At 44.1% G+C, this 25,914-nt stretch overlaps 3 protein-coding genes across 5 annotated transcripts in view; 2 read left to right on the top strand and 1 right to left on the bottom strand.

The window, feature by feature from the left end:
* The first annotated feature begins 258 nt into the window (after positions 1-258).
* On the top strand, positions 259-2,605 carry LOC142585919 (anhydro-N-acetylmuramic acid kinase-like). 3 transcript variants are annotated; one of them, XM_075697011.1, is made up of 2 exons: positions 259-383; positions 984-2,605. In XM_075697011.1, the coding sequence occupies exon 2, from the start codon at positions 1,013-1,015 to the stop codon at positions 2,138-2,140; it is 1,128 nt and encodes a 375-aa protein (XP_075553126.1). In that variant the 5' UTR covers positions 259-383; positions 984-1,012; the 3' UTR covers positions 2,141-2,605. The 3 variants fall into 3 exon arrangements, with proteins under 3 accessions (XP_075553126.1, XP_075553127.1, XP_075553128.1); XM_075697012.1 differs by having other exon boundaries at positions 268-478; XM_075697013.1 differs by lacking the exon at positions 259-383 and adding an exon at positions 509-771.
* A 730-nt stretch (positions 2,606-3,335) lies between these two features.
* On the bottom strand, positions 3,336-11,742 carry LOC142585920 (U3 small nucleolar ribonucleoprotein IMP4). The gene is made up of 9 exons (XM_075697014.1): positions 11,593-11,742; positions 11,367-11,475; positions 11,178-11,261; positions 10,811-10,920; positions 9,956-10,088; positions 9,699-9,853; positions 7,980-8,074; positions 6,037-6,107; positions 3,336-3,505 (listed from the first exon to the last, which is right to left on the bottom strand). The coding sequence occupies exons 1-9, from the start codon at positions 11,593-11,595 to the stop codon at positions 3,363-3,365; spliced, it is 903 nt and encodes a 300-aa protein (XP_075553129.1). The 5' UTR covers positions 11,596-11,742; the 3' UTR covers positions 3,336-3,362.
* Positions 11,743-12,402: 660 nt separating this feature from the next.
* LOC142585918 (G-patch domain and KOW motifs-containing protein-like) overlaps positions 12,403-25,914 on the top strand; it is a 34,223-nt gene continuing 20,711 nt past the window's right edge. Inside the window, exons 1-6 of the mRNA XM_075697010.1 lie at positions 12,403-12,586; positions 12,778-12,956; positions 14,387-14,624; positions 16,262-16,433; positions 17,459-17,591; positions 19,147-19,309. Coding sequence (XP_075553125.1) covers positions 12,429-12,586; positions 12,778-12,956; positions 14,387-14,624; positions 16,262-16,433; positions 17,459-17,591; positions 19,147-19,309 — 1,043 coding nt within the window. The 5' untranslated portion in view covers positions 12,403-12,428. The remainder of the gene's footprint in view (positions 12,587-12,777; positions 12,957-14,386; positions 14,625-16,261; positions 16,434-17,458; positions 17,592-19,146; positions 19,310-25,914) is intronic.

Genomic DNA, 25,914 nt, shown 5'->3' with positions numbered 1-25,914 from the left:
AAGCCCACTGCCCCCTTCTAGTACACTGTAGCCCGGTATATGACAGGACAGATATCAGCCTAGTCGCATCTGATTTACCTTCTGAACGTCGATATCGATCCCTATCAACCATGATTGGGTTTCATGGTTGCTAAGCGCTGTGACGCGCTGTGGTCTTAGGCCGGGCAATTCATGTACTTTTGCGCGCGTGACAAGAATTCTTCGGTACTCGCATTGTCATCGACAGTGCGACGCAAAATGATGCAGAGCTGACGTCAACGCCATCTGCCGAGAGAGCCGAGATTTCTGTTAATGTGTGTTTCATCTGTGTGCAACGCTCCGTGCAAGTACCTATGCAAGTACTCTGACGTACAGCGCATGATTCGCCTGTGGGTTGCCTCACGGTACGCTATGTCAGGCAAGGTCTAGAATAGTTAGGGTGCCTGTTCATACCAACGAGTGATGCGGCGGTTTCCATAAAACGTTAATGGCTTATGTTGTGAGTGTGGCATCCGTAACGCCGGTTGTGGAACATCCACATAAGAAATATTTCCTCTTGTTATGACACTAACCCAGTTTTCTTGTGGTTAAGTTCGCCTGTTTTCGCAATATATCTCTCGAACTTCATTAGTGGGTAGCCGCTAGTATATGCTGCAAGATTTCCATTTTGTGTCCGACTACGTGGCTGTGGCTGCAGATTAAGTAATACATTTTGTTTTTCTTTTATGAGAGTTTAACAGAGAGTTAACGGTGTTGCCGGCAATTTGTCTCTTCAGACTTGATACGAAAAAGGTAAAGTCCTGCCCTAACTTATAAATGCTTCTATGTTGTACAGCTGATGAGGGCGTGGAGCTTGTCAAAAGTAGGTTAAACTCCCGTGATCCGCATCGGTGCTAAGAGATTCGTTTTGCTAAATAAATTAATTGGAAGTTGTTCTCGAGTTCTACACCGGCGCGCGATGCAATGGGTTACATAGCGCTAAATGCAGCTTATTTCGCTTTCAGGGATCTGTTCCTTTGAACTCACGGAAGACATGCCCGATTACAGGGTCATCGGGGTCATGAGCGGCAGTTCGCTCGACGGCCTCGATATCATCTACGTGACTTTTCAGGTCAACGGCGACACTTGGAAGTACAAAATAGAGCACACCAATTGCCAACCGTACGGTAAATATTGGACAAACAAGCTCCAGCACGCAGCGCGCTCGATGAGCGCCCTGGAGTACCAGCTGTTTCACACCGAATACGGCCGCTACCTCGGAGACTGCGTCAACATTTTTATCCACGACAAGCAGCTTCAGGGCAAAGTTGACTTAGTGGCCTGTCACGGCCACACTGTGTTTCATCAGCCAGCTCAGCTGACAACTGCGCAAGTCGGGGATGGCGCTGCTGTTGCTGCTGTGACCGGACTGCCCACTGTCAGCGACTTCAGATCAGTAGACATTGCTCTGGAAGGCCAAGGCTCCCCATTCTCGCTGGCAGCGGAGAGGAAGCTCTTTGGCAGCGAATACCAGTACTTCCTGAACATAGGAGGCATGGCATGCCTTACATATGTTGACAAGTGCAACAAAGACAGCTTTGCCATGGATGTCTGTCCTGCCAACCAGCTTTTGAACCTCCTCGCTGAGCATGAAGGTCAAACTTTTGACAATGAAGGGAAGATAGCAGCTGCGGGAACTGTTAACACTCGGCTACTGCAGGACCTGGATGGTTTCACCTACTACATGAAACCCCTGCCGAAGTCCCTCGGCGTGGACTTTGGCCCAGAAATCCTTTACCCATTGATATGTGCCCGTGACTTGTCCACTCCCGATGCCATGCGGACTTTCATGGCACACATCTGCAACCAGGTGGTGGCAACGGTGTGTGCTGTCAAAAAGAGAGTTGGTGACGAGTATCCGGGCCACTGCAAGATGCTGGTCACTGGTGGTGGTGCCCGTAACAAAATGCTTGTGGACGAGTTGACCAAAATGCTCAAACATCAAGATATTACCGTCACCGTGCCGACGGACGAACTTGTCAAGTTTAAGGAAGCCCTCATGACTGCTGTCCTTGGTGTGCTGAGGGTGAGACAAGAGATCAACTTCTTCAGCAAAGTGTCAGGAGCAAAGCGCGATTCTGTGGGTGGTGCACTTTGGTGTGGGGCAGTCAAGCAAGCTTAGCTCATTTATCTTGGCTGCCACCGAAGACCTCGCACAAGTTGCCTTATGTCATTCCTCATTGAGAATGTGGAATTTGTTTTGATGCCACAACAATGTTACTGAAGTACCATTTACTAAACTTTTTATTGTGGAAGACTAAAGAAATGAGCAATAGTAGATGCCTCGTTATTACATTCAACATTGGAGGTGCCTTATGCACTCGTGCCAGCCATATTTGTTCCTGATAAAATTATATTTAAGAGCCACAATTGTGACCCATGTAGCTTGCTGGTTCACATCACAAAAATATCACGAGTACCTGCTTTGCGCCTACATGTTTAAAAGGTGCCAGTGAAATTGAGCTATGCAATGGTAGACATTGTACAATATTTTTTTACCATGCTGAGTACCGATTGCCTTCTTTACAGTTTTGTACCTTGGTGTTTGCTACGAGTTGTGTCACAGTAAAGCAATTTTTTAACAACAGTCCTTGTGGCATTTTTTTCAGCAGTGCTTGCTTCTTGTTTGGACAGCACTTGTACATTAAATGAATAGTGCCAAAAAAGCAAAGAACACAAGTCAGCTGATTTGTAGGCAACTATATTGAGCAAGTTACGTTCACTGGAATTCTGTTCTACAAGTGATGCATTGTGAATTATTTGTACTACAATTCCTCTGCGAAGGTGACAGTTACGAATTGGCACAGTGCGAGTCTATATATGGAGAGCATAAGTGTTGCCTTTGTAACAGATTATCATATTTTGTGGTGCAAACGCGCTTTTAATAAGTAGTGGGTCTCACATGAACGTCTTATTTCTAGCAGACCTGTGGAAATACTAAACACTAGTGTTTTAAAAGAAATGGCCTGCTTTAGCGCTATGGCTACAGCTACATGCCATGTCTAATATGCATGCTTGTATATTGTCACAACACTTGTGCTACATTTAGTGTTGTAAAGCTACACATTTCTCTTAGTATATTCAGTAAGCACTTCGATGTTTCTGTAGACAAGTGCCTTAGATGTCCATTATCTGTATTTACGCAGTTGCTAGTACAAAAATCAATACTTGCAGGAGCCTTTAATATGCTTGTTTCCAATACTTGTTCTTGTTAGAGTTACTTATAGCGAACTCTGAATGGCTCTGTTGGTGGAATGATTGCAAGACAAAAAAATGCAGCACTGTTGTACTTGTGAATAAGTAAATATTTCGTTAAGTGGTTTCTCTCAGATTTATTGAAGCCTTTATTTTGAAGTTCCTTCTTTATCAAAGGCATCCTCATCGCTGAGAAATCTTCGTTTCTTGGCAGTGTTCATGTAAGGCCGCAAGCTCCATTCGACATCCAGCGCAGCAGCGACGTCAAGTGTACCCAACTTGATTTCATACACTGTTGGGGATAAAAAATTGTCAAATTGAAACACTTGCAAGCTTCCATGTACTTTTAGGATGCAAATGTTTTTTTACACGACTCGCTCTTCAACAATGTGTGAAGTTAGCCATGCAATGAAGGTACAGTTGCAATTTATTTTGGCACTTAGCATAAAAACCTTTTGCTTTAATGAAAGCCAAAGTTCGTCAGTGCTGCCTCAAATGTTTCTTTTTTTAATTTTTTTTGATACAATCGAGTTTAATGTTCTGAAGTAACATAAGGGATACAAGGAGGGTGGTTGTAAAGAATGGTAGTTTGACCACCTGACACTGTTTTAACAAGTGCTGACCTAATTTCAAGCAGTTTTTTCTTTCTTAATAAGTTACGAAAGCAAATCCTCGAAGCTGCAGAAAAAATACTGGCACGTGCTAGGGTGCCCTACGTAATTTACTAGAATGCTTGTCTGTTCGAATGAGTTTGTTTCTGTTTCAATACTGCGGAGGTGTATGCATTGTGATACACTGGCTTGCTTCGTTCCTGTTATCGCTGCGGCTTTCACATACAAGCACAGCCAAAAGAACTGTATGCAGCACGCTGGTTTGTTTATGAGCTATTTCGTCATACCTAGTCTCACTGCTGCACAATAGCAAATTTTGTTCTATGTCAAGACTGGATATCATGTGAGGTGTTTTAAGACTAACTTTAGTAGCAAATTAAGATATCTTATTTTTCTCAACATTTATCTTCGCTAATTGCAATTGCTTACATGAGAAGCATGTGGTACACAGATTCTACAGCTTCAAATTGCGAGCTTTTGACGAGGCTCCTGCGAACATGTGAACCAAATATTATTGTACTGCATGCAGCAGAAAATTTACAACCTCGTGTCAAAAGCAATGAAAACTCGTTTCAGCAATGTCGTGCAGCGTCACTGCAAGTAGCTGGACCTACAACAACTATTGGCTGATTTTGTGATCACGAGAACATTCTCAGTAATGCAGTTATTGTTTATTTGAATTGAACAAATGAACAATATACATGTCTGCGATTTCAAAGACAGAAAAACCATTTCATCTATGCAATGCTGGTCTAAATAGGACAGCAGCTCTGTCTACTGTACGTGGCCTCGGAGACAAAAAGCGAGGCATATATACTGTGGTTGCCACGAGCCATCTCGCGTTCAACTTTTGGGCAGGGCCACCAGAGCATTGCTCCCTTGCCGTCTCCCCTGTGTAGCTTCCAGCACGCTAGTGGAAAGAAAGGAGACTGAAAGCCACAGATCAATCTGGTAAGTACACCTAACTTCGCTTGTGCTTAAAGGATTCAACAAAATTTTCTGGCAGCCTATTCATGAAGTGACATAATTTAACCGTGACTTCATCCCATGGTTGGTTAGAAAAGTGTTTCAGGGCCCCTTTAAGAACTTTTCCTCTACCAGAGTCCAAATACAAGAACATCCCTTCAAATCTGTGATGTCATCCAGACACCAGCAATGAAGTTCGGCTCAGCATTGGTTTTCACTTTTTCTTGAAATTCCTAATAAATTAAGATAGTAAGAGTTTTGAAAAAACATTTCACTAGCCTAAAGTCATTTAGTGTTGCAATTTTTAGTGTCCTTTAATATGCATGAAAAGCTCGCCATGCAAATGCTCTTGCATTTGGCCCCCATCAGAATGCAGCTCGGACTCAAACTTGCTACAGAATGCCATAGCCTAACACACACTGATCGAAGCAACGCTTCGGCTATGAGGAATGCACTTTCATAGTGGACAGCTCCAGACTAATTTTAACTGCCTCGGCTCTTGTAATGTGCACTTAAGTCTAAGTACATGAGTGTTCTTTCATTTCACCAGTGGCTGGAAATTGAACCTGTGACCTCGTGCTCAGCAGCAGAATGCCATAGCACTCTGCCATTTCTGTAGTTGGCATCACACATTGCTGGGCTTGTTGTTCATATTTGGATATTGAAATTGCGCAAGTAGAAGCAACATAACAAAGAAGGCAGGACAAATGTGAAATCACTCGCTGCACTTATTCGACAGATGCAGAAACGCAGGTTGCAAAGCACCGAATCAGATGACAAAAACGTACTGACATGATTTTCAGCAGAGCACCATCTTTTCCAATGAGGTTAAGTAAGCTGTTCAAAAAAGTTACGGTGAAACTTCGATTATGCTGCTAAGCACAGAATTCCAGCTTTTTGAACAGCATGTTTCAAACCAGTTTGTTTTTACAACCACCGCGATGCTGAAGCTTCACCCTTCCTTTATGTGATTACATGCAGTGTGTCTCATACTTTAAATTACTGATGCTTGTACAGTAAGCACAGTTATGAGTTCAGGTTTATCCTGTGTACTTTGCTCGCATGACTTTTAATGTCTAAATACATGGTCACCAAGGCAGGTTTTATAAAAAACACCACAGCCAAAGAAAAGCAGCATGCCCACTAGCCTTAGCCAAACTCTCTGTCACTTGCAACAGAAGCAAACAAATGAAAGCTTGTAGCTAGGCATTGATGGAGTGATGATCTAAGCAGAGAGCCCACTCACATTTCAGCTCAAACCGTGGTCCCACTTCCTGAAGCTGGTAGTCTTTTCCTTCTTTTTTGAAAGTGTGATGCCTGTTTTAAAGGATAGAGAAGAGAATGTGCCATTATACAATACACAAATGGGTTTTTGTCCAATACAGCCCTACAGTACTAGTATATACTTGGGCTGGTTGGTAGGGGGCAAATGGTGCAAAGATGGGAAACAGGATAGGCAGCACATCATTATTGAAATAAAATACGTATATCTCTTAAACTCACTCATGGTGTTCTTTTTTACACTCCTCGTCTTGTACCTTTTTGTTATGTCTAGAAAAACCAGATGTAGAGCCTACTACAAAAAGTTTGCAAAAGAAAAGAAAAAAAGAAAGGGAAATCCAGCTCCACTTTACCAGAAGTTTAGGTGAGCTTATAATAAGTTGGTTGTCCACGGACTTAACCTCTGCAACTTCCAAACTGAGGGTGGGTGCCTTGGGGGCAATGAATTATAATTCTTTTATTCCTTACCACAGAAGCTTCTGTAATAGGGGGTACACTATGTAGGAGACATTTTTTCTTTGCAAATAGTCACACGGTTAGTTGGTGTGCTGTCCTATCAGTCATTTCCATGTCCCATCTTTATTCTGCATACTTTTCTACGAAGAAAATTTTATTGCACGCTTGGGGTGCACCTGTGTACTTGTGGCCAATTACAGTTTAGCATCCAACTATATTATTCCCAAGATGTGTTTGCAGCCAGCCAAGTAAGTTTAGACACTCTCGAAACAATGTACATTAAGCTGATTTGGCCAGTCAGTGATGTACTGCTTAATAAGTGAATGGGTATTTTGTGACAAGGTTCTGTGTAGGTGGAGCTTTAGAAGAAAATTGAGAGAGCAGGGAGGGGGATGGTGATGGAAAGCAGTTGTTATATCCAGATTTTTACATAAGATCACATATGAGAAATCTTTTGCACATTTAAACAACTCCTAGCTTACAGGAGCATTTGACTATGTGCCGTTAGGATTCATGGAAACGTACGAGTCCAGGCAATTGTCTACAGAACGCACACGACGAACAGTCAAGAAAGAGTGCAAGGTGACATGAGATGACGAAGTGATCTTTCATTGCAGCTTGTGTAACACAACTCGGTGATTACCACGTTCCATAAACCATGTTCTCAACCACTGTGTAGACTTGGCAAAAGTTTGGAACAAACTGTGTCGCAGCACTTGCTATGTACAAACACGTCTCACATATGGGGAGAGGGAGTGACCATTCATGCGTAACAGGCTTTGGCATGGTAGCACATGTGCACCTAACCTCCATAGCTGTAGAAGGGTGTGAAGTGGTTAGTTCAAAATGGCCTGTGACAGTAAATGGCACAGAAAACAATAACAAACAAAAGGAAAACATACTGCAGTGCTTTGTGGTATGTGTTCCTTCTGTTTGTCTTCATATTCAATATACTGCTTACCATCATTCAGCAGCCGATTATGCTTGATATAACTGCTGGTTTCATTTAGAAATTGAATGTACCAATCCTACAGATTTCAGCAAACAGCATCATTATGCAGATACCCCACACAACATTTGTGAAAAGGTTTCAGCTTGCTATACCCGAATCCCTGTTTATAGCGATACTTTGAAACATTTGTGAAAATGCCTTTGTAGCAAACTGCAATGGTGTGATGGGTCACAACTACACTTGAATGGCACATCAAATTCTGCCATATCAAGAAACGAAGCCATGAATGCACTGAAGTCAACAATCAGCTATTGATTTCGACTTGGCAAACTACTTTGCTGGGAATACAAGCATACTACCTCTAAAGCAAATAGTATTCTGAAAGACAAAGAAGGATGTGCTATCAGACAAGCATCCTATGCCCATATGGTATGCTTAATTTGTTTATTTTTTAATGCATATTTTTTTGTGGTGCTTACGGTGTAGCTAAAGAAGTTCACCTGAAAGATATGTAGTCATCCTGGTTGGCAAAAGTGATGACACGGTGGGAGTCCTCCTTTGGGACGGGGAAGAGGTACTTGAGGATGCTTACCACCTGTAAGGGGAGAAGGGGCAGATGGTCTACGATTTCATGTAACCAGAGTACTTAATGGGGCTACTTTACAGTAGACTTCTGTTAATTCAATCCCAACCGAAGGTGTTGGCTGGTGCCCATGCATTTCTATGGGCTGCAATGTTTGTTATTTTGACCCTATAATTGGCATTCACCAGATAAATCAAACTTGACCACGCAATACCTGACCCATATGGTGCCCCCTATAATGACCCCTTTAGTAACAGCATCTCTTGCGGCAGAGCTTAAGGGACAGAGAATGCACTGGGCACATGTTATCTGCCATCTATTTTGACCCAACTTAGGAAGATTTTAAAGCAATAATGGTAGCTCACAATGTCTAATTATGGTATTTACCCTATTCTAATGGGTAGCTTTTGTTTTCCAGGAAAATTTGGTCAAACATTACCTGTGCAGTACAATCAGATATGAAACCAAAGCTGCCTTTGCGGTGTTCCTACGCTTTACCGCATAATATGGCTGTATTGCAAACTACTATAATACAAACTGCAATACAGCTATGTTAGGGACGAGGCTGACTTTAGGAAACAGGGTGCCATTCTCAAAAACCAGGTGCTTGTTAGTTTTCTACTTCGGACACAAAGAAAGTTTGAGCATATTCGATTCGGAGGCATGTTAAACTCGGGCAAATACTGCCAAATGAATCAGCTATGTGTTTTGGCATTTTTTCTGCATCTTGTTTAATTCTAGCCGTTGGACAATTCCATCAATTCGATTCATACCATCAGGGTCGAAAGAACGGAAGCCGACTGCACATCTCACCATGACTCATCAAGACGGAATAGCTGCAAGACCCTGCTGCTCTAGGACATGCAATTCACAGAAATTACGATGCAGATGTGAAGGTCCCTGTACATCACTCATAGTGGTCCCACTCACATGCAGCAGCATAAGAATTCCCAAGTTCAAGCACTACCACGGTCTGGTCAAGGCTTCCTATGTGATACATATACTATGAGTAATAAAACAAGGGCACATCTTGTCATTTGAAATGAAGACCTGCTAACATTATATAATTTGAAAAACACTACAGTGGAAGGCAAAAAATACTTAAAAGTCACGAAAATATGCTAAAAATAATTTGATTATTCAATATGTTCATTGTTTCTTAAACATTCGCAGACTTTGTTCTGTAGGGGTACTGTGAACAGGCGCTGTGCTCTATATAATCGCAGCAACAATGATCTGTGCAGAAGACAAGCCAAAATTAATAACTCAGTATTCACATAACAGCTGTCGATGATTCAGCTGCCATTATACATTGGCTCCACCAGTTTATGTCGCTGTTGCACAGGTATTTTTGTGTAGTCAATGAATCTGAAAAATTTGGCCATAAAGAATGACTCAGTGACGGTATTTGCCTTTTCTTTAATATTGCTTTTGCACTGAAATATATGCAAATAATAAATAATAAAACAACTGCACCAATACAACAGACTTAAACAAGCGCTAAAAATCAGGCATCTTACGATAAAAGTTGGCACGTACAGAAATGTCATGCCATTTCACTCGCAAACCAAGCAGCTGGTGTTGGTTATCGCACGTCTTTTCAGCACCAGAGAATTGGATCCGAAGAAGAGCTTACCCTTTTTCCGAGCCTGGTCTTGAAGTTGTGGAAGATCAGATGGGGATAGGCTTCAGACATTGTGCCAATGTTCGGGATGTCATGCCGCATGACTGTGTTGAGTATAGTGAAATAGGCTGTGGGCCCATATGGAAGATGGCAGACCACCAGGCCATCTGTAAGAATTACAGGAAGTGGTTGCCCATTCCAGTTTTATAATCTTTATATTGGCACAGTGACTCTCGGAAGCTCCTATGAAAGGAATCATGGAAACTCACCAGGATTGCCTCTGGTCTCATGAACAACAATGAAGTCTGTGACCTCATTTGCTCGGCAGGCTTCAATGAGCTGCTTCATTTCATAGCCACCACGATTCATCCTCTGAGCATTAGGGAAGATCAGTCGAATTTCCTGTACCAAAGAAACACTGGTTGCTGAAATCTTGCATATATGCATCAACATTGGTCAAAACAGTTTGTATGGCTTACTCTTGTTTGTACTTCAGTCATTTTCTACTGTGCTATGTAACAAGTTTGTTCATTGCTCTAAGCTAGAGAATATAGTCCACTAGTCAACATTATGAGCTATATGTAGCAATAAATCTTGTATGTAGGGACATACTATGTTGTAGTGTGCTGAAGCCAGATCAGCTTTCAGGCATTGGTGTTCTGTTTGAAAGCATCAAGTTTCATACACACACACATACAAAAAAGAGCTATCTATCTTGAAGAGAAGGCATGTTCATGAAATGGCCATAAAAAATAAAATTATGGGGTAAAAAATAAAATTATGGGGTTTTATGTGCCAAAACCAATATCTGATTATGAGGCACGCCGTAGTGGGGAACTCGGGAAATTTGGTCCACCTGGGGGTTCTTTAACATGCACCTAAATCTAAGTACACGGGTGTTTTCGCACTTCGTCTCCATCGAAATGCGGCCGCCGTGGCCGGGATTTGATCCTGTGATCCCGAAATGGCCATAAGCACATCGATAAACACATACACCATTTTAAACAGCAGGACTGCTTCCAACGTACATTCTATGGGAAATATCATTCACACCAGTAATTGGTTGCAAAATTAGTTGCAAAAGTGCCATTGAAATTGTGGTGTAATTAGTGCTCATTAATTACCTTAACAAACTGCTTTAGCTTGGAACTTGGATCCCTGGAAGTTGTAACGACAATCTTGGGGTCACGTACCCCTGCCCAGCGGTACTCGTCATCTTCATGACTCACCACACCTGCAGTAAAGACAAATGAAATGCGAGACACATGAAGCTTTACTTGGTCAACAGTGAACATCAACATGCGTTAGCAAGGCATTTGTGCTTGGTATTTTTCGATCTCAAAAAAAAAAAGGGGGGGGAGGTTAATGAACTATGATTCAAATAAGTTTTCCCTAAAGCTAAGAACGATTTAATGCAAGGTTTGCAGTCGACTTACTACCACAACATCGACCTACACAGTACACACGTGCCTTTTTAATTCACGTACTTACCTTCGCCTCCAGGATCATCCCAGTCCAAGGAACGTTGCAAGTTCAGAGCTTCCTCGCGTAATTCATAGGGAATCGGGCGGTTTTCTAAAAAGAAAAAGAAGTATCAGAAGAACATGAAACTCGGGAAAACACATGCTCTGCGGTGCGCTATGCATCTGTCATAGCAGTAGACCGTGCGATACAACAAACCTTCTAGTGCTTGCTTTAAGCGCTCTTTTTTCTCTTCGATGGTTCTTCTTTTGTCCTCGATTGATTTTCTGTACAAGTATTCTCGCCTCTCGCGAGCGAGCCGCCGCAACTGCAGTGACAGCAGCGCAAGGACAGAAGGTTCAATTCAATCGTTTCACTGAATGCGAAATTCATGCAAGTAAAATGCATCATACTAGGTACCCTTCACAACGATGAATTAACTTACCATACTGCAGCTAAATAAACAGCACTAACAAGACACACAGCCTGTGAAAGACGGCAGGACGTGGAACACACTAACGCACATGGAAATCGCGCTACACGGATTGGCTAGGAGCTTGGTCTAGCTTCAAACGCATGTTCAAACGGCGTAGCAGCAGGGTCTAGGGACAATCAAGGGAAATCTAAGGACTTTAGCTACGCATTGGCATCTTGGCATGTCTTGCTTTGCTCCTTTGATCCTTGCAACTTATTAGAATAGTAAAACAACATTTGGATGAAATCTGCTCGAAAATTAGAAATTGCAATCGAGTGTACATAATAAGCTGAAACATGTTCTTTATTTTTTGGCTAGGTTGCGATTTCGAAACGTTTGGGAAAACTCGAATGCCCGTATTCTATGGGCTCATTCACACCGGCGACTGACAGTGGTCGCGCGACCAAGTTGGTCGCAAAGCGACCAGTCGCAAATGGTCGCAAACGGTCGCCTTTCTTGAAAAGCGACCATTTTGGGCCAGTCGCTTTCTGCGCGATTTTTCAGTCGCGCGACCGTGGTCGCAAAACTGATAAACCAATCAGCGGCGCACCGGAAGTGATCTTTCGTGTGTCTACATCCGGCCTCCTCCGGCGTCGCGTTCAAATTCCGCGTAGATTCCGAGAGTTCTCGCTGAGAACGATAATCTCCGGGATTGCGACTTGCGGGTCGCGCTCAGCCGGGCTTGCCGGTGTGATCATCAGTCGCCTTCGGTCGCTTTTTGATTGCGAGTCGCAAATAGTCGCGCGACCTCCTCAAGTCGCCGGTGTGAATGTGCCCTATGTGCCCGTGATCTCGTGGGTCCCAAGATGGCAGCTGCTGTTCCAGCTGAGAAAGTTGGTCTCAGCTTTAAATTCACTAAAAAAGTCGAAAACAAAATACTGAGCTGTGAAAAAAGTCAGTCAGGGCGTGAAGCCAAAGAAGAAAAGGATTACGTTGTTTCCGTTGACAAAAGTATCGTGAAAAGGTAACAAAATTCATTCCAAAGTTTAGTTCCGTCATGTTTGCGTTTGGATTGAACAATCTTGTCTTGGAGAAAACGCTATCAAACCATTGAAAGGTCAAACTAAGTCTATGTAACTCACATATATTTGAATCTTGTCCACTGTAAGCATGAGAATATAAAAATTGAGTCTTTGTTTGTTTTTTGTTTTTCAGTTCGCAACCAAAGACCGAGAAGAAGGAGTTGGTTATACCCCTTATAAAGAACAATGTTTGGAGGTTACCAAAGCACGAAAAATCAGTGGCCCAGAAAGACGCAAAAGACATCGATAAACCAAATGAGGACAAAACAGAACTCACCTTGGAGCAGCAAGCGGTTAAAGAAATACTCGCAGGTGTGTTCCTAGTAGTATACAGCTTTTATTTCACAGTTCTTCCCGAGTTATTGGGTTGTGATTGTTCATAACCAAAACAATAAGTAGTAAATCGGTGGATGATCAAAACGTCATTTGCAGCAGCTTCACGATAGGTCGTGTCTTATGTGGTTTTTATTCGATGTTTGCGTAGCGCGCACAGTGTTGTGACTTAACTCGCGCATGTGTTAAACGTGATGTAGAATTATTTATCAGGCGAGCTTGTACACTTCATGACGAGCATTAAAATGAGCTCAAGCATTACTGCATTACATATAGGCTAAGTTCCTCTGTGTGCAATATCGTGCTGTGACTGAAATAAGATCAGTGCTTATGACAAACTTGACTGTTACGGAACATCTCTTTGTTGTGCCACCAACCTCATAATAAGTGGGCTGCTGAAACTAAAAAGCCAGTTACGTTGATAAAGGTAAATGACATCTTTTTTAGTGGTGATTATCATTTGCTTGTGTAGTCCTGACTTTGTGACAATGTGAATTATGACACTGTAAAGTTTATTTCAAGTAGAAATTTTGTCCTTGCCATGACTCTTGGTGTGTTAGAGCTGTGCAGGCTTGTTTCACGGTAGGTGCAGCATGATTGATGACCAGTTCCAAACTCTCATTGGTCTCACCACCTGATTCTTTGGCATCACCAGGGCTACCGGGACTTTTCAATACTAAACATTGAAAAACTAAGTTTCTTTAACTCCAGTTGCTCAGCCTTAAATAGAAAGAGGTGTTGTGAATGCCATGGTCAAGAGTGTGAACACACCTTTTAATTGCTTCCTGTATGCTTAGGTCCTGAAAGCTTTCATTACATCAGCACTTCTTTCTGATGAAAAATTACTCGGGCAGCTTGTACGCTGCCTACCTCTTAAAAATTTTTGAGAGGACAGGCTTTAGTGCACAAAATCAAAAGTTTCTGTGCTACTATCACTCTAGATTGAAACATAAGCAAAAAGACTAGTCAGTGCACTATCCTTCATAGATTTGCCAGTACATGTGATGCTGGTGTGATTCATTCCAGACACATAGCTTTGGGGCCGAAGTTCACTACTACCCTGTCTTACCAAGGTTGCACATGCAATTGTGATGAAACATAAACATATTTTTCAGCTTTCTTCCCATTCATGTTTCATTGCTGCATGATGGTACACAGAAAACTGCCGATGATTGCACGGGAGTAATGTAGTGGCCATGTAGCCGACAGGGTGCATCACATAAGCTTACTTACCTTTTTTTTTTTGTTCATTACAGCAGGCCTAGCTGTGCAAGTAAAATGGTCAAAAGAACACTTAAAATTACACATATGCACAGGTTCGGCACTGCTATATATTGTTTTGCATTTTGCAAATGTTGTGCGTATGTAAAAGTGATAAACAGGTAGTACTAAACTTTCTTTCTCTCCAGATGTAGCAGGCAGTCAGAACTCGGACAAGCGAACCACCCAAGACATGAGCATACCTCTGCTGATGCAGAACAAGGTCCCCGATGGCTACGAGACAGATGACAAAGTAGATGTGTCCCTTCGAGCAGAGGAGTCTACCTTGGAAGACTATAACAGTGTTCCTATTGAGGAATACGGCCTAGCCATGCTGAGGGGCATGGGGTGGAACCCAGGCAAGCCCATTGGTGCTCGTTGCACTCAGTGAGTTCACTTTACTACAATTTGCCCTGAATTGTTTTAAGAAGGCTGTTACATCTTATGTCAGGCAATGATGAATGCACGAGCTTTATGTTAGGGCAGGGGAAGGAAACTTATATAAGAATAAGATAGGTTGGAGTGCATATGGGCAGGCATATCAATTTCATGACCATCAACTTACCGCTATTCTTGAAAAGACAAGTGTATAACCATTGCATTATGCCGGTGCTGCTAACATATGGGCAGTTACATGGGGGTTAGCAAAGAAGCTTGAGAAGAAGTTAAGGGCCACACAGTGAGTAATGGAACTAAATATTGTTGACGTAATGTTAAGAGACAGGAAGACAGTGGTGTGAATCGGAGAGTATATGGGAGTAGCGGATATTCTACGTGACATGAAGTGGAAGAAACTAGAGCTGGGCTGTCCATATAATGCGCAAGATGGATAACCAGTAGTCTTTTAGAGTTACATAATGGGTGCCAAGAGAAGGAAAGTGCAGCTGAGGACGGCGGGAACTAGCGGTGTGATGAAGTTATGAAATTTGCAGGGATAATATGGGGTCATCTGGTGCAAGACAAGGGTAATTGCCAATTGTAGATCCCTGGGATCTCCCAGTAATCTCGAAGCTGCTCTTGTCCTGCAGTGGACATAAGTAGGCTGATGATTATGATGAGGGCAGGAACTTTATGTTCTATTGTACTGCCATTGAATAACCTTGGTTCCAGGATTTCTTCCAGCAGATTTTAGTTCTTGTTTTTTTGTTTTAGTCACTCCACACATTCATAGCTATTAATTTGCCTAGAATGGAAATGTCATATATGCAAAAAATATAGTACTACTCAGCTATAGCTGTCATTGCTTCACGCTTCAGGTGAAGCTGCAACTTCTATTCCCCCCACCGCCTCTTCTTAAGGTGTGTGTGGGGGGGGGGGGGGTTTATTTCCTGGCCTGTGGTGTTATTGAACACCACAGGCCAGGAAATGTGATATTGCTGCGAAATTTAAGGAGAAACAATACAGTGGTTGGTGCAAGATCTTATTTTGAAATCGTTAGAATGAAAGAGCTGGTAACAGTATCTGAATTTCCTGCATGTAAGCACTGTAAAGAGATGTTTTGCTCAGTAGAGGTGGATCTTGTTGTGGATGTGTTCAATAACTGTGTGCTATGTCCTTCCTCAGATGCCATTTTATCATAAGAACACTATGGTAATACATGTATTAATTTGAACTATTTACACCTTGTTAATTAAACAAGCTTGTTTGTGCACTCCATTCACCACACACTTATTCAGATGAAGTCAACAAGGTTATGAACAGTATCAAGGTCAGATTTCAAATAAAATAGTGTTTTCTAGTGATGGTGACAACAAGCTAGAAAAGTAAAGAAGGCCTAATTAAATGGTAGCTTAAATGAGAAGCCTTTTCTTTCACTTTTATTTGCATGAATGTATATTACCTGCAACTTATGTTTCTTTTTATTTCTATACCCTCCCACTTCAATGCCTGAACAAGCGCTGCGAGTACCAAATAATAAATAAATAAACTGATTTTTTTTATAGCAAGCTTTCATTGCACTCGCTTTTTCATATGCACTTTGTGTGTAAAGTATGTTCTGACCTGAGTGTACTTGACCCCTGCAGGATTGCGAAACCCATAGAAGCTATCATGAGACCCAAAGGATTGGGTCTCGGTGCTGAGAGCAAGATGGGAAAGCCTCCTCCTCTTGTGGCCAAAGAAGAAGGGGAGCTTATTCTCAGAACGGGTGCCTATATTCGCATAGAGCAGGGTCCACACAAAGATCTCTACGGGCAGGTGAATGTTGTGTCTTCATTCATCTATACCCTTAAGTTATGATCTGAGCTCTTTTGCAGAGAGCCTTAAGGTGATGCTGCTTTACTCGAGAACAGAAGCCAACTAACCTCAGTTTCTTGACATGCACTCTCAGCTTTGTCTTGTTGATGTGCTCTGCCATGGTCGGTGAACGCATGTTGCCACAGAGCCTCCCACCTATGCATAGAGATGGAGTTTCACTGGAGTGTTTACATGCTGCATTGGCTCTGTTGGCTTGCATTCAATTGTGGAAGTATTCATTTTGGCTCATATTTTTGAAATTGCAGAAGCTTTACTGCACTCTTCTTGTACATATAAGGATGGCATTTAGCAAGTTTAAAGTTTTCGAAACACTTATATAATGAAGGTTTGGAGACACCTGGCGTTGCTGACATTGTGACATCATGAGAGCGAGTGAAATTTTCTGCCATTGTGTGGCAGTAAGACTGGGTATGATGGTGTTGCTCATAAAGAAGTTAACTAGGGTGCTGCAAGCATTTCTTCTGGCTGTGCTCGCATGTCACAGCTGCAGCATTTGCAATGTATCATGACACATCCATCTCCTGACTAGTGAAACAAAAACCATTTTGTAGAGACTAGTATTATAAATTAGTTAGGGTGCATTGACAACTGTCAGTATATTTCTTGGGGTTTATGCGGGTTAAATTTCATTTAACGAAAGAAAAAAAAAAGAGTTGAGAATGTGTTGTAAGTTCTCAGTACTTTAATTTTCTCTGCAATCCCTTATTTGTTGACCAGGACAGCACCATTATAAATTATTTGATAATGGGCTTGCTTATTAGGATTTCATTTTAATATTATTTATATTTTTTTACGTAGTAAGTAGTAACACCTGAACTTTTTGTTGTGTGTCATGTACAAAATTGGGCCATGTCTATCAGAACTAGTGATCTTCAGTATGGGGTGTGACTTGGTTCAGTTTAGGTAATTTGTTTAGTGCTACAAAGACTTTCTATAAATGGTTTGGCTTTTCTCATTTTCTGTAGGTGGAAGGCCTTGACGAAGAGAATGCACGTGTCATTGTAAAGTTGGCTCTGGGTGGGAAAACAGCAACTGTCAGTGAGCTCTTCGTCAGCCTTGTCAGCAAAAAGGATTACCAGAAATATGGCAAGCTCCTGAGTAAGTGAATGTGAAAATTTTGTTCACTTGTAAAAGAGCCATTTACTGTTGCTTGTAGTTGAAAAGCTACAGATGTCTAGAAGTAATAGCACAGTGCAGCTTTGGCTTTGAATAGAGCTGCATATTTGACCAATAGGCACCAGAATGCTTGAACTGCACTGGACAACTGAAACAACAAAACAGCTTGAACGGCCCTTTGAATAAGGGCTTGTGACTTGTAATGAGCCTCCTGAAGCATTGACGGTGTATGTTTACCTAGGCCATGTAGTCGTGAGATGCCTAAATCACGAGAAGGAAATCTCAGTACAAATAAAAATTAATTGGTACAAATGTGGCAAGCATCCTCAAGTTATGAATGGTAGCTTACCGATATCCTTGAAAAATCTATGCTATACTCGTGGACAGATACTCTGTTACAGTGAAGGGAAAGCTGCAAAGGCAAAGTTTGCAGAAATAAAAGTGCTGAAAAAAGTCCCACATTCTCATTCGTGCTAGTTTAAGCTGGAAAAGAGAAAACATTAACATCTTATTTACAACAGCAAGTAAGTGAAAATACACTGCTGAGTCTTAAATTTCACTTGTTTTTCTGCTTTTCTCTATTGCACTTGGGCAAATGCGAAACCATTGCACATGGAAGCTATGCTGATTCAGTGTCCGTACCAAGAAACTACAATAATTGTCGCACTCTGTTGGACTACTTAGCACAGTAACACGTGCAGATGCTCTGTCCCTGTAGCCTTCTCTTCGTTGCCAGGAAAAGTTGTCTGCAAGTATAGTGAGTGTAGTACTCTGCTGGTACTAACGTTTAGGAATGAAACTGTGTTGATAATGAAAAAAGAAAGAGAAGCTAAGAACTGTGCAAAGAACAATGAAATGGAAAATGATAGGTATAATGCTAAGCGATGGGAAGATGGCAGTATTGATTCGAGAGGAAATGGTTGTAGTTGATGCTGTAGTTGAGGTTAAGACAGAATGGAGTTCGGCACGTCATGCAAAATGTACACCTGGTAAACAGTGGTCTATCAGAGTAAAAGAATGGACCCATAATGGTGGCCTAGTGTCTGTGTCGTTACGCTGCTAAGCACAAGGTCAAGGGTTCGATTCCCAGCCATGTTGGTGGTGTTCTGACGAGGTGCAATGCAAAAGAATTCGTGTACTGCTTTTTGGGTGAAAAGAACCCCAGATGGTGAAAATTAATGCAGAGTCCTACACTACAGTGTCCCTCATAAGCCACTGTGCTCTTGCAGGACTCAAAGTTTAAATAAAAGAAAAGGGTGCTTAGGGAAGGAAAATGGTATGATGAAATTTCGAAATTTTCTAGCATAAGATGGAGTCTGCTTACGCAATACAGGCATGATTTCTTTTCAAGGATACCAGATCACCTTTGTTCTGTAGTGGACACAAGATGCTGATGTTGATTATTTTTGAAAGGCAGAAGCAAGATTGTGTGACTTGCAGAATTCATGTTTAAGCAATGAGTTTTCATGTATGATAGCCATGTCAAACTGACGTGCCATGTTGTGCATAATGCATTACTCTACTCTTCTGTTCACAGACAAAGAAAAGTATGATGACTACAAGAGGAAGCATGAACCACAAGAAGAGGAGGTAGCTGAGAAGAGACAAGACAAGGATGAGAAGCACTCATTGCACAAGAAGCCCAGGGTTGAAAAAGAACGAGAGTCATCCAAGTCTGCTTCAAAGCAAGAGCGGTCAAGGTCAGTAGCAGGATCTCTTTCTGTATTAGCGGGCACAGAAGATGAGATGAAAGTTTGGAACTGAAGGTATTCAAAAGGAGAGATTATGATAAGGACAATAGTATATTACCTACATTTTGCAATAGGTGGAGATGTTTACCAACAGTTTTGTGTTGGTAGCATGAAAATGCTACAGTAGCTAGCGATACGGGAAACTAACTGCATACTTAGAAGGTAATCGAACAGTGCTTCAGACTGGACAATGTAAAGACTACAGACATGCTTCGGACAGTGTTGTTTGATTACCCAGTGCCTCCTTTATTTTTTTCTGTGCCTGCCGCGTGAGCGCTGCGTCGTCCGCCATACCCTCTCTTGTTACTCTCGATTTTTTTGCCAAGATGCTTCTTGGTGGCTCCACCGTATTACCCGCTTGCAGATGACGTTCTCCCCCGCCCATGCGCCGGCGGTTTGCAGACATTTCGCGCCGCGCTTGTGTCATCTGGAAGCACGAACTACAAAGGCTATTGGGTGTTTTCGCAATGACAATAAAAGAAGTAATCTCTGCACGAAATAAAAAATAACATTGAATTAAATTGTTATTATGAGTCTTACCAGGGTCACAATTCCCGCCTCTGCCAAGTTGCAAATGACACTTTTAACCCGTAGGTTTCTGGCAGCAGTAGAGGAAGATCCGTCTGTGTGATGCAATGGTGATGTTCCTGTGATGTTTTACATGTCAGTATGCGATGCTATTGTGTACAGTTTTGTACGTCGAGCCAGCGAAAGAAAGACCCTGTAGTGTCCTTTTATGACATACCAGTGGACAAAAAGCTACAGGAACGATTGCTGCAAGTTATTGCAAGAAAGAACTGGGAACTGAGTTCGAGTTCAAATTATTCGGCCGTATGCAGCCTTCATTTTTTTGGAAAGTGACTTTCGCCAGGACACAAAGAGGCGCGTACTCAAGCAAGGTGCAGTGCCCAGTGTTTTTCCTCACTAGCTGTCCTACATGAAGAAGGAGCAGCCTAAGGTGAGGAGTTCTAGCATTACACAGAAAAGAAAGCGTGATTCCTCTAGGGCCACGCCGGCTAGTTTGCCTGCATCTGCTGAGGAAGTACATTCGTGCGCTGCATCGTCATCAGATACAATTGAAGTTTGTGTGAACGTGCCTGTTCAAGCGCCCAAGCCCAGATGGCCCAGTGATCAGGTCACATAAGAAACTGTATCTGCCGTCTGCAGCGATGATGTGCCTGATGCTGCTCCTTTGACATCAACAAGCGGGAACTTCATTTTTCCAACTGATGTGCAGTCAGTAGACGGGTCAGTAGTAGTCAGTACAGTCAGTAGCTTCTCCATTCAAGCTGTATGGAGAAGCTCTGCATCAGCCTTCCTAGAACGGAAGAAGTGGCGCGTAAAAGAAAGGACCTGGAAAGCATGGGATGAGAGGCTGCAGGCAACCGTCAACGCTTACAAAAAGGAGCTACACCTAAGGGAAGAGTGCAATGTCAACCAATTAATTCAAGTTGCCACACACTCAAACCAGGGCCGTACGAAAGCCAGTATAATTATGGATCAGGTGCTGAATTACAAAGCAAAAAAACTAATGTGGTCCGAAACCACTATACGGCAGTGCATAATTTTGCGCAACCTCAAAGGCATATGAATACCTGAGGACAGAGCTCCATGCACTCCCATGCAGAACGAGACTTCAAAAATACCTAGTGTAATGGTGTTTAAAAAAGCTGAGAAACACCAGATCAACAGTAGCCTGGCAGCAGCGAACAGCCCGAGCTCTCTTGCAAATCGCAGCTCGGCGTCATCTCCAAGCTGCTATCGGAAACACGAGGCGCGTCCACTTCATTACATCGGCCCTGGGTGTAAAATCGAGCCATCCTGGCAACTCGGGGAGCAGAGAAGATAAGGGAGTTGAAGTAAGGTTTCAGCCGGCTAACATGCACTGTCTCGCGACCTCGACAACGAAAGTCCGGCGATGGTGTGACAGGCTCAACAATATAGTTCACAGGGGAGGAGGCGTCGATGTTCCGGTACGAACCGTGGTACCGCACAAGTAGTTTAGAAGAAAGGCCGGGCATGTGAGGTGGTATCCATAGCCAAACAAGGGAACCAACAGGGAAGGTGGGCCTGGCCTGATGACTGTCGCGTCTTGTCTTCTGACGCCCATGATCTTCGCTGGTCAACGAACGAGCCAGCTGGAGGCAACCTTCAGCATATCGGGCGACTCCTGAAATAGTTGTGCACTCGGAAGCATCAGGTCGTTAGGGTAGGATAGTATCCAGAGGACACGAAGGCTCACGCCCATACGAGAGAAGAAAAGGTGAAAAACAAGTGGTCGCTTGTGTCGCGGTTTTATAAGCGAAAGTAACGAACGAGAGTATGGTGTCCCAATGGGTGTGGTCCTACGAGACGTACATCCTCATCATGTCGCCCAGTGTTCGGTTGAAGCGCTCCGTGAGACCGTTCGTTTGGGGGTGATACGTGGTCGACTTCCGGTGAATGATCTGGCACTCACGAAGGAGGGATTGTATCGCTTCTGACAAGAAGACACGACCCCTATTGCTGAGTAGTTCTCGAGGAGCACCATTGCGAAGGACGAAGTTGCGAAGAATGGAGATCGCAACTTCGCGGCGAAAAGAGCTGCGGTCTTGGCGTAGCGCGTCAGGTGATCGATGCCAACAATAATCCAGCGGTTTCCACATCCGCTGTATGGTATCGGGCCATAGAGGTCAATGCCTACGCAGTTGAACGGTCGAGCAGGGCACGGTAGTGGCTGGAGTGGACCCGTAGGGCGCAGTGAGGGAGTTTTGCTTTGTTGGCAGGTGGTGCATGATCGAAATGTACTGCTGCACAAACTGATACATTCCACGCCAGTAATATCGTTGACTTAGCTTTGTGAAGGTTTTTAGGACGCCGGCGTGGGCGTTTTGAGGGTCAGCATGGAAGTACGTGCACATATCAGAGCGCATATGACGAGGGGTAGCGAGAAGCCATTTCCGATCGTTAGGCATATAGTTGCGGTGATAGAGGGTGTTGTCTCGCATGGCCAAGTGGGCTGTTTGACTGCGTAGCGTCCTCGTTGAAGAAACGACCGATGAAGCGGCAAGGTAGTTGAGTAGCAGGGCAAGCGATGGGTCCTTGCGTTGCTCGGAGGGCATGTCAATATTGGTCAGTAGTGACGGGCCTGAGGTCGAAGAAGGAACGGAAAGAGAAGCCACATCAGGTGTCATGGCGAGCGGGAGAGAACGTCAGCGTCGGAATGCTTTCGACCAGAGCGGTATACGGCACAAATGTCATATTCCTGCAGGTTAAGCACCCAACGGCCGAGGCAGCCCAACGGGTCTTTCAAGGAGGAGAGCCAACAAAGGGCGTGATGATGCTAAAAAAACGGCCGTAGAGATAAGTAGGAAACTTGCCCAAAGCGCAAATGAAGGCTAAGCATTCCTTCTCTGTAACGGTGTAATTAAGCTCAGCTTTTTAAGGGTACGGCTGGCATAAGCCATAACATATTCTTAATTAGTAGCTTTCCGTTGGGCCAAGACCTCCCCAAGACCGATACCACTGGCATCAGTGTGAACCTCTGTTGGCACAGTTGGGTCGTAATGGTGAACAATCGGCGGTGAAGTCAGCAGCTCGCGTAACTTGTCAAAGACTTCATCGCATGCTCATGACCACGTGGAAACGCCTTTGCTTGTGGTAAGTAGCTTCGTCAAGGGTGCGATAATAAAGGCGAAGTTCCATATGAAGTGTCGAAAATAAGAGCACAGGCCTATGAAGCTGCGCAGAGCCTTGATAGATGTGGGCTTCGGAAACTTGGCGACTGCGCGAAGCTTGTCGGGATCAGGAAGGATGCCATCTTTCGAGACAATGTGACCCAAGACAAGATTTTCAGGCAGCAAAATGGCACTTCTTGAGGTTCAGCTGTAGGCCAGCTGAAGTGAGACAGGTCAGGACGTGATGTAGACGGGTGAGATGTGTAGGAAAATCCTGTTAGAAAACAACTACGTCATCCAGGTAACATAAACAAGCCTTCCACTTATGTCCGTGAAGGATGGTATCAATCATGCGCTCGAAGGCTGCGGGAGCATTGCAGAGCCCGAAAGGCATAACATTAAACTCGTACAGGCCATCAGGAGTGATCAAAGCTGTCTTTGGGGGGTCAGCCTCAGCCATGGGAACCTGCCAGTAGCCAGAGCGGAGATCTAGGGACGAGAAGTATTCGGTACCTTGCAGACAGTCAAGAGCATCATCAATCTGAGGCAGTGAGTAGACGTCTTTTCTTGTAATACTGTTTAGGCGGCGATAATTGATAGAAAACCAAATGGTGCCATCTTTCTTGCGCACTAGATTGACAGGTGACAACCAAGGGCTTTGAGAAGGCTGAACGACGCCGCACTGCAGCATGTCGTCCAGTTGTTCCATGATAACCCGGCGCTCTTCTGCGGAAACACGATACGCACGCTGTCGCAAGGGGGCATGGGAAACGGTGTCGAAAGCGTGAGAGACACTTGTGCGACCCAAGGATGGTTCGTTGCAGTCAAACGAAGAAACGAACTCGTTCAGTAGAGTAAGAAGTTGGATGCTATGAGACGACGAAAGGTCTGCTGCGATGGCGTTGTCGAAAACTGCCGAAGGTGGTGTTGATGAGGCGGAAGTTATTGCGTTGAGATGTAAACGGGTTGCGACATTGTCAACGTCAAGGTCTTCAATACACGTGACAGCTTGCACGAATCCTAAGGTCCCACCGCGCAGTATGGTCACTGGATACCGGTGCGGATTACAGATGGGGATCAATGCTGATTCAGACCTAACAGTGAGGACGGCGAATGGGAGAAATAAGTCCTTGCGGTGAGCAAGCATGTCAGATAGCGTAAACGCCACAGTTAAGTCTGGCATGGCAGTGCATGACGAGGTCACAAGCACCGATGTCTCCGGTGGCAGATCAGTATCATCATCAATGAAGAGTTGGTGAATACTGAGGTCGGCTTTGACCGAGGACGAGTCACATAGCGGCGAAAGGGCCACTTGTACGCGAGAACAATTGATGATGGCACTAAGACGTGACAGAAAGCCCCACCCGAGGATGAGATCATGAGAACAGGAGGGCAACAAAAAAACTTAAGAAAGTACAAAACTTCTTGGATGATTACACGGCGGTGCATACAGCCATAGGATGAATGCATTGCGCATTAGCAGTGCAAAGTGCCATGCCAGATGGAGAGGACGTGACTTTTTTCAGCTTGCGACAAAGATTTTCATGGATGACGGAAACTGCGGCCCCGGTATCGATAAGCGCTTTGGCGGATGCTCCCTCGACATGGACGTCAATGACATTCTGCGGTGAAAATTGAGGCCTTAGAGAGTTAAATGAACTTTCAGTTCTTTCCTCTGGAACTGCGCTAGTCAGTTTCCCTCTGCAGTAGGTGGCCGACCACGCATAGGTGACGACAGCCGTCGACGTGGAGAAGGAGAACGGCGACTGTCTGAACGGGGGTCGCAATCTAAGGGTCTCAGCACCGAGTCAGCAACGTCGTGGCAGCGCATCTCGGCGGCAGGTTGTGGCGCGTAGGGAAACTGGTCGAAGGCGTCGCGGTTCGAGGACATGTTAGGACGACAAAAGCACGCAACATAATCAGCAATGCCACAGGCGAAGCAAATGGGCCTGTTGTCTAGCGTGCGCCATGTGTCGGCTCAACGAAAAAGCTAGGGTGACTCGTGGAAAGGGACCAGGGGGAATCCGTTGCCTTAGTAGTGGTACGGAATATGACGGTGGGGATGGCCGTGCGACAGGGGCAGCATAGTTGAGTGGCGGAGGTGCGACCCGCGACGGAAAGTTGGCACAAGAGAATGCTGCCGTCAGAGATGTAAATAGCAGCGGATAGTCAACATAGGTGAGCGGTGCCGTCACAGGATCTGGCGTGCAAACGGGGGCAAGTGCATCAGCTATTTGGGCACGGATGGCGTGTTGCATGGCCGGAGACAGTGTTAAGGCAGGCTTATGGGTGGGAGGGAGCAATGACAGCTGGCAGGCCACTTCCTCGCGAATAAAATCCCTGAGCTGAAGGACGAGAGCAGAAGGATCAGCATGGCCAGCGGCAAGTGCAATGGCCAAGACCGACCGAGTCAGCCTGTGGGATTTTTTGGTGGTCGATGTTACGTTGGCGGCGCAATTAGTCGAAACTTTGACACAGGTTGAAGAGTATGGCGACGCTGGTTGGGCTCTTGGCCAGCAGCATTCAATATGCGTCGTTTTCAATACCCTTCAGAATATGGTTGATCTCGTCCTCCGCAATCGATGGATTAACACGCTGCAAAGATCCAAGACGTCCTCAATATAGCTGGGGAAAGTCTCGCTCGGTTGCAATGCTCGCTGGCGTAGAAGCTGTTCGGCGCGTAGGTTGCGGACAGCAGGGGGCGGCCAAACACTTCGGCGAAATGTGTCTTGAATGCAGACCAATTCGAAATGTTAGATTTGTGATTCTTAAGCCATAGATTTGCGACGTCAGCAAGGTAAAAGAGGACGTTATTCAGTTTAGACTGGTTATACCACTTGTGAGCGCTTACACGTACATGGGAAGACAGCCAGTCTTCCACGTCATGTTCTCCGGTCC

Source organism: Dermacentor variabilis, chromosome 6 (genome assembly GCF_050947875.1).
Source record: "Dermacentor variabilis isolate Ectoservices chromosome 6, ASM5094787v1, whole genome shotgun sequence".
Taxonomy (NCBI): domain Eukaryota; kingdom Metazoa; phylum Arthropoda; class Arachnida; order Ixodida; family Ixodidae; genus Dermacentor; species Dermacentor variabilis.
Note: the sequence above shows the minus strand (reverse complement) of the source record. Positions and strands in the feature narration are given on the sequence as shown.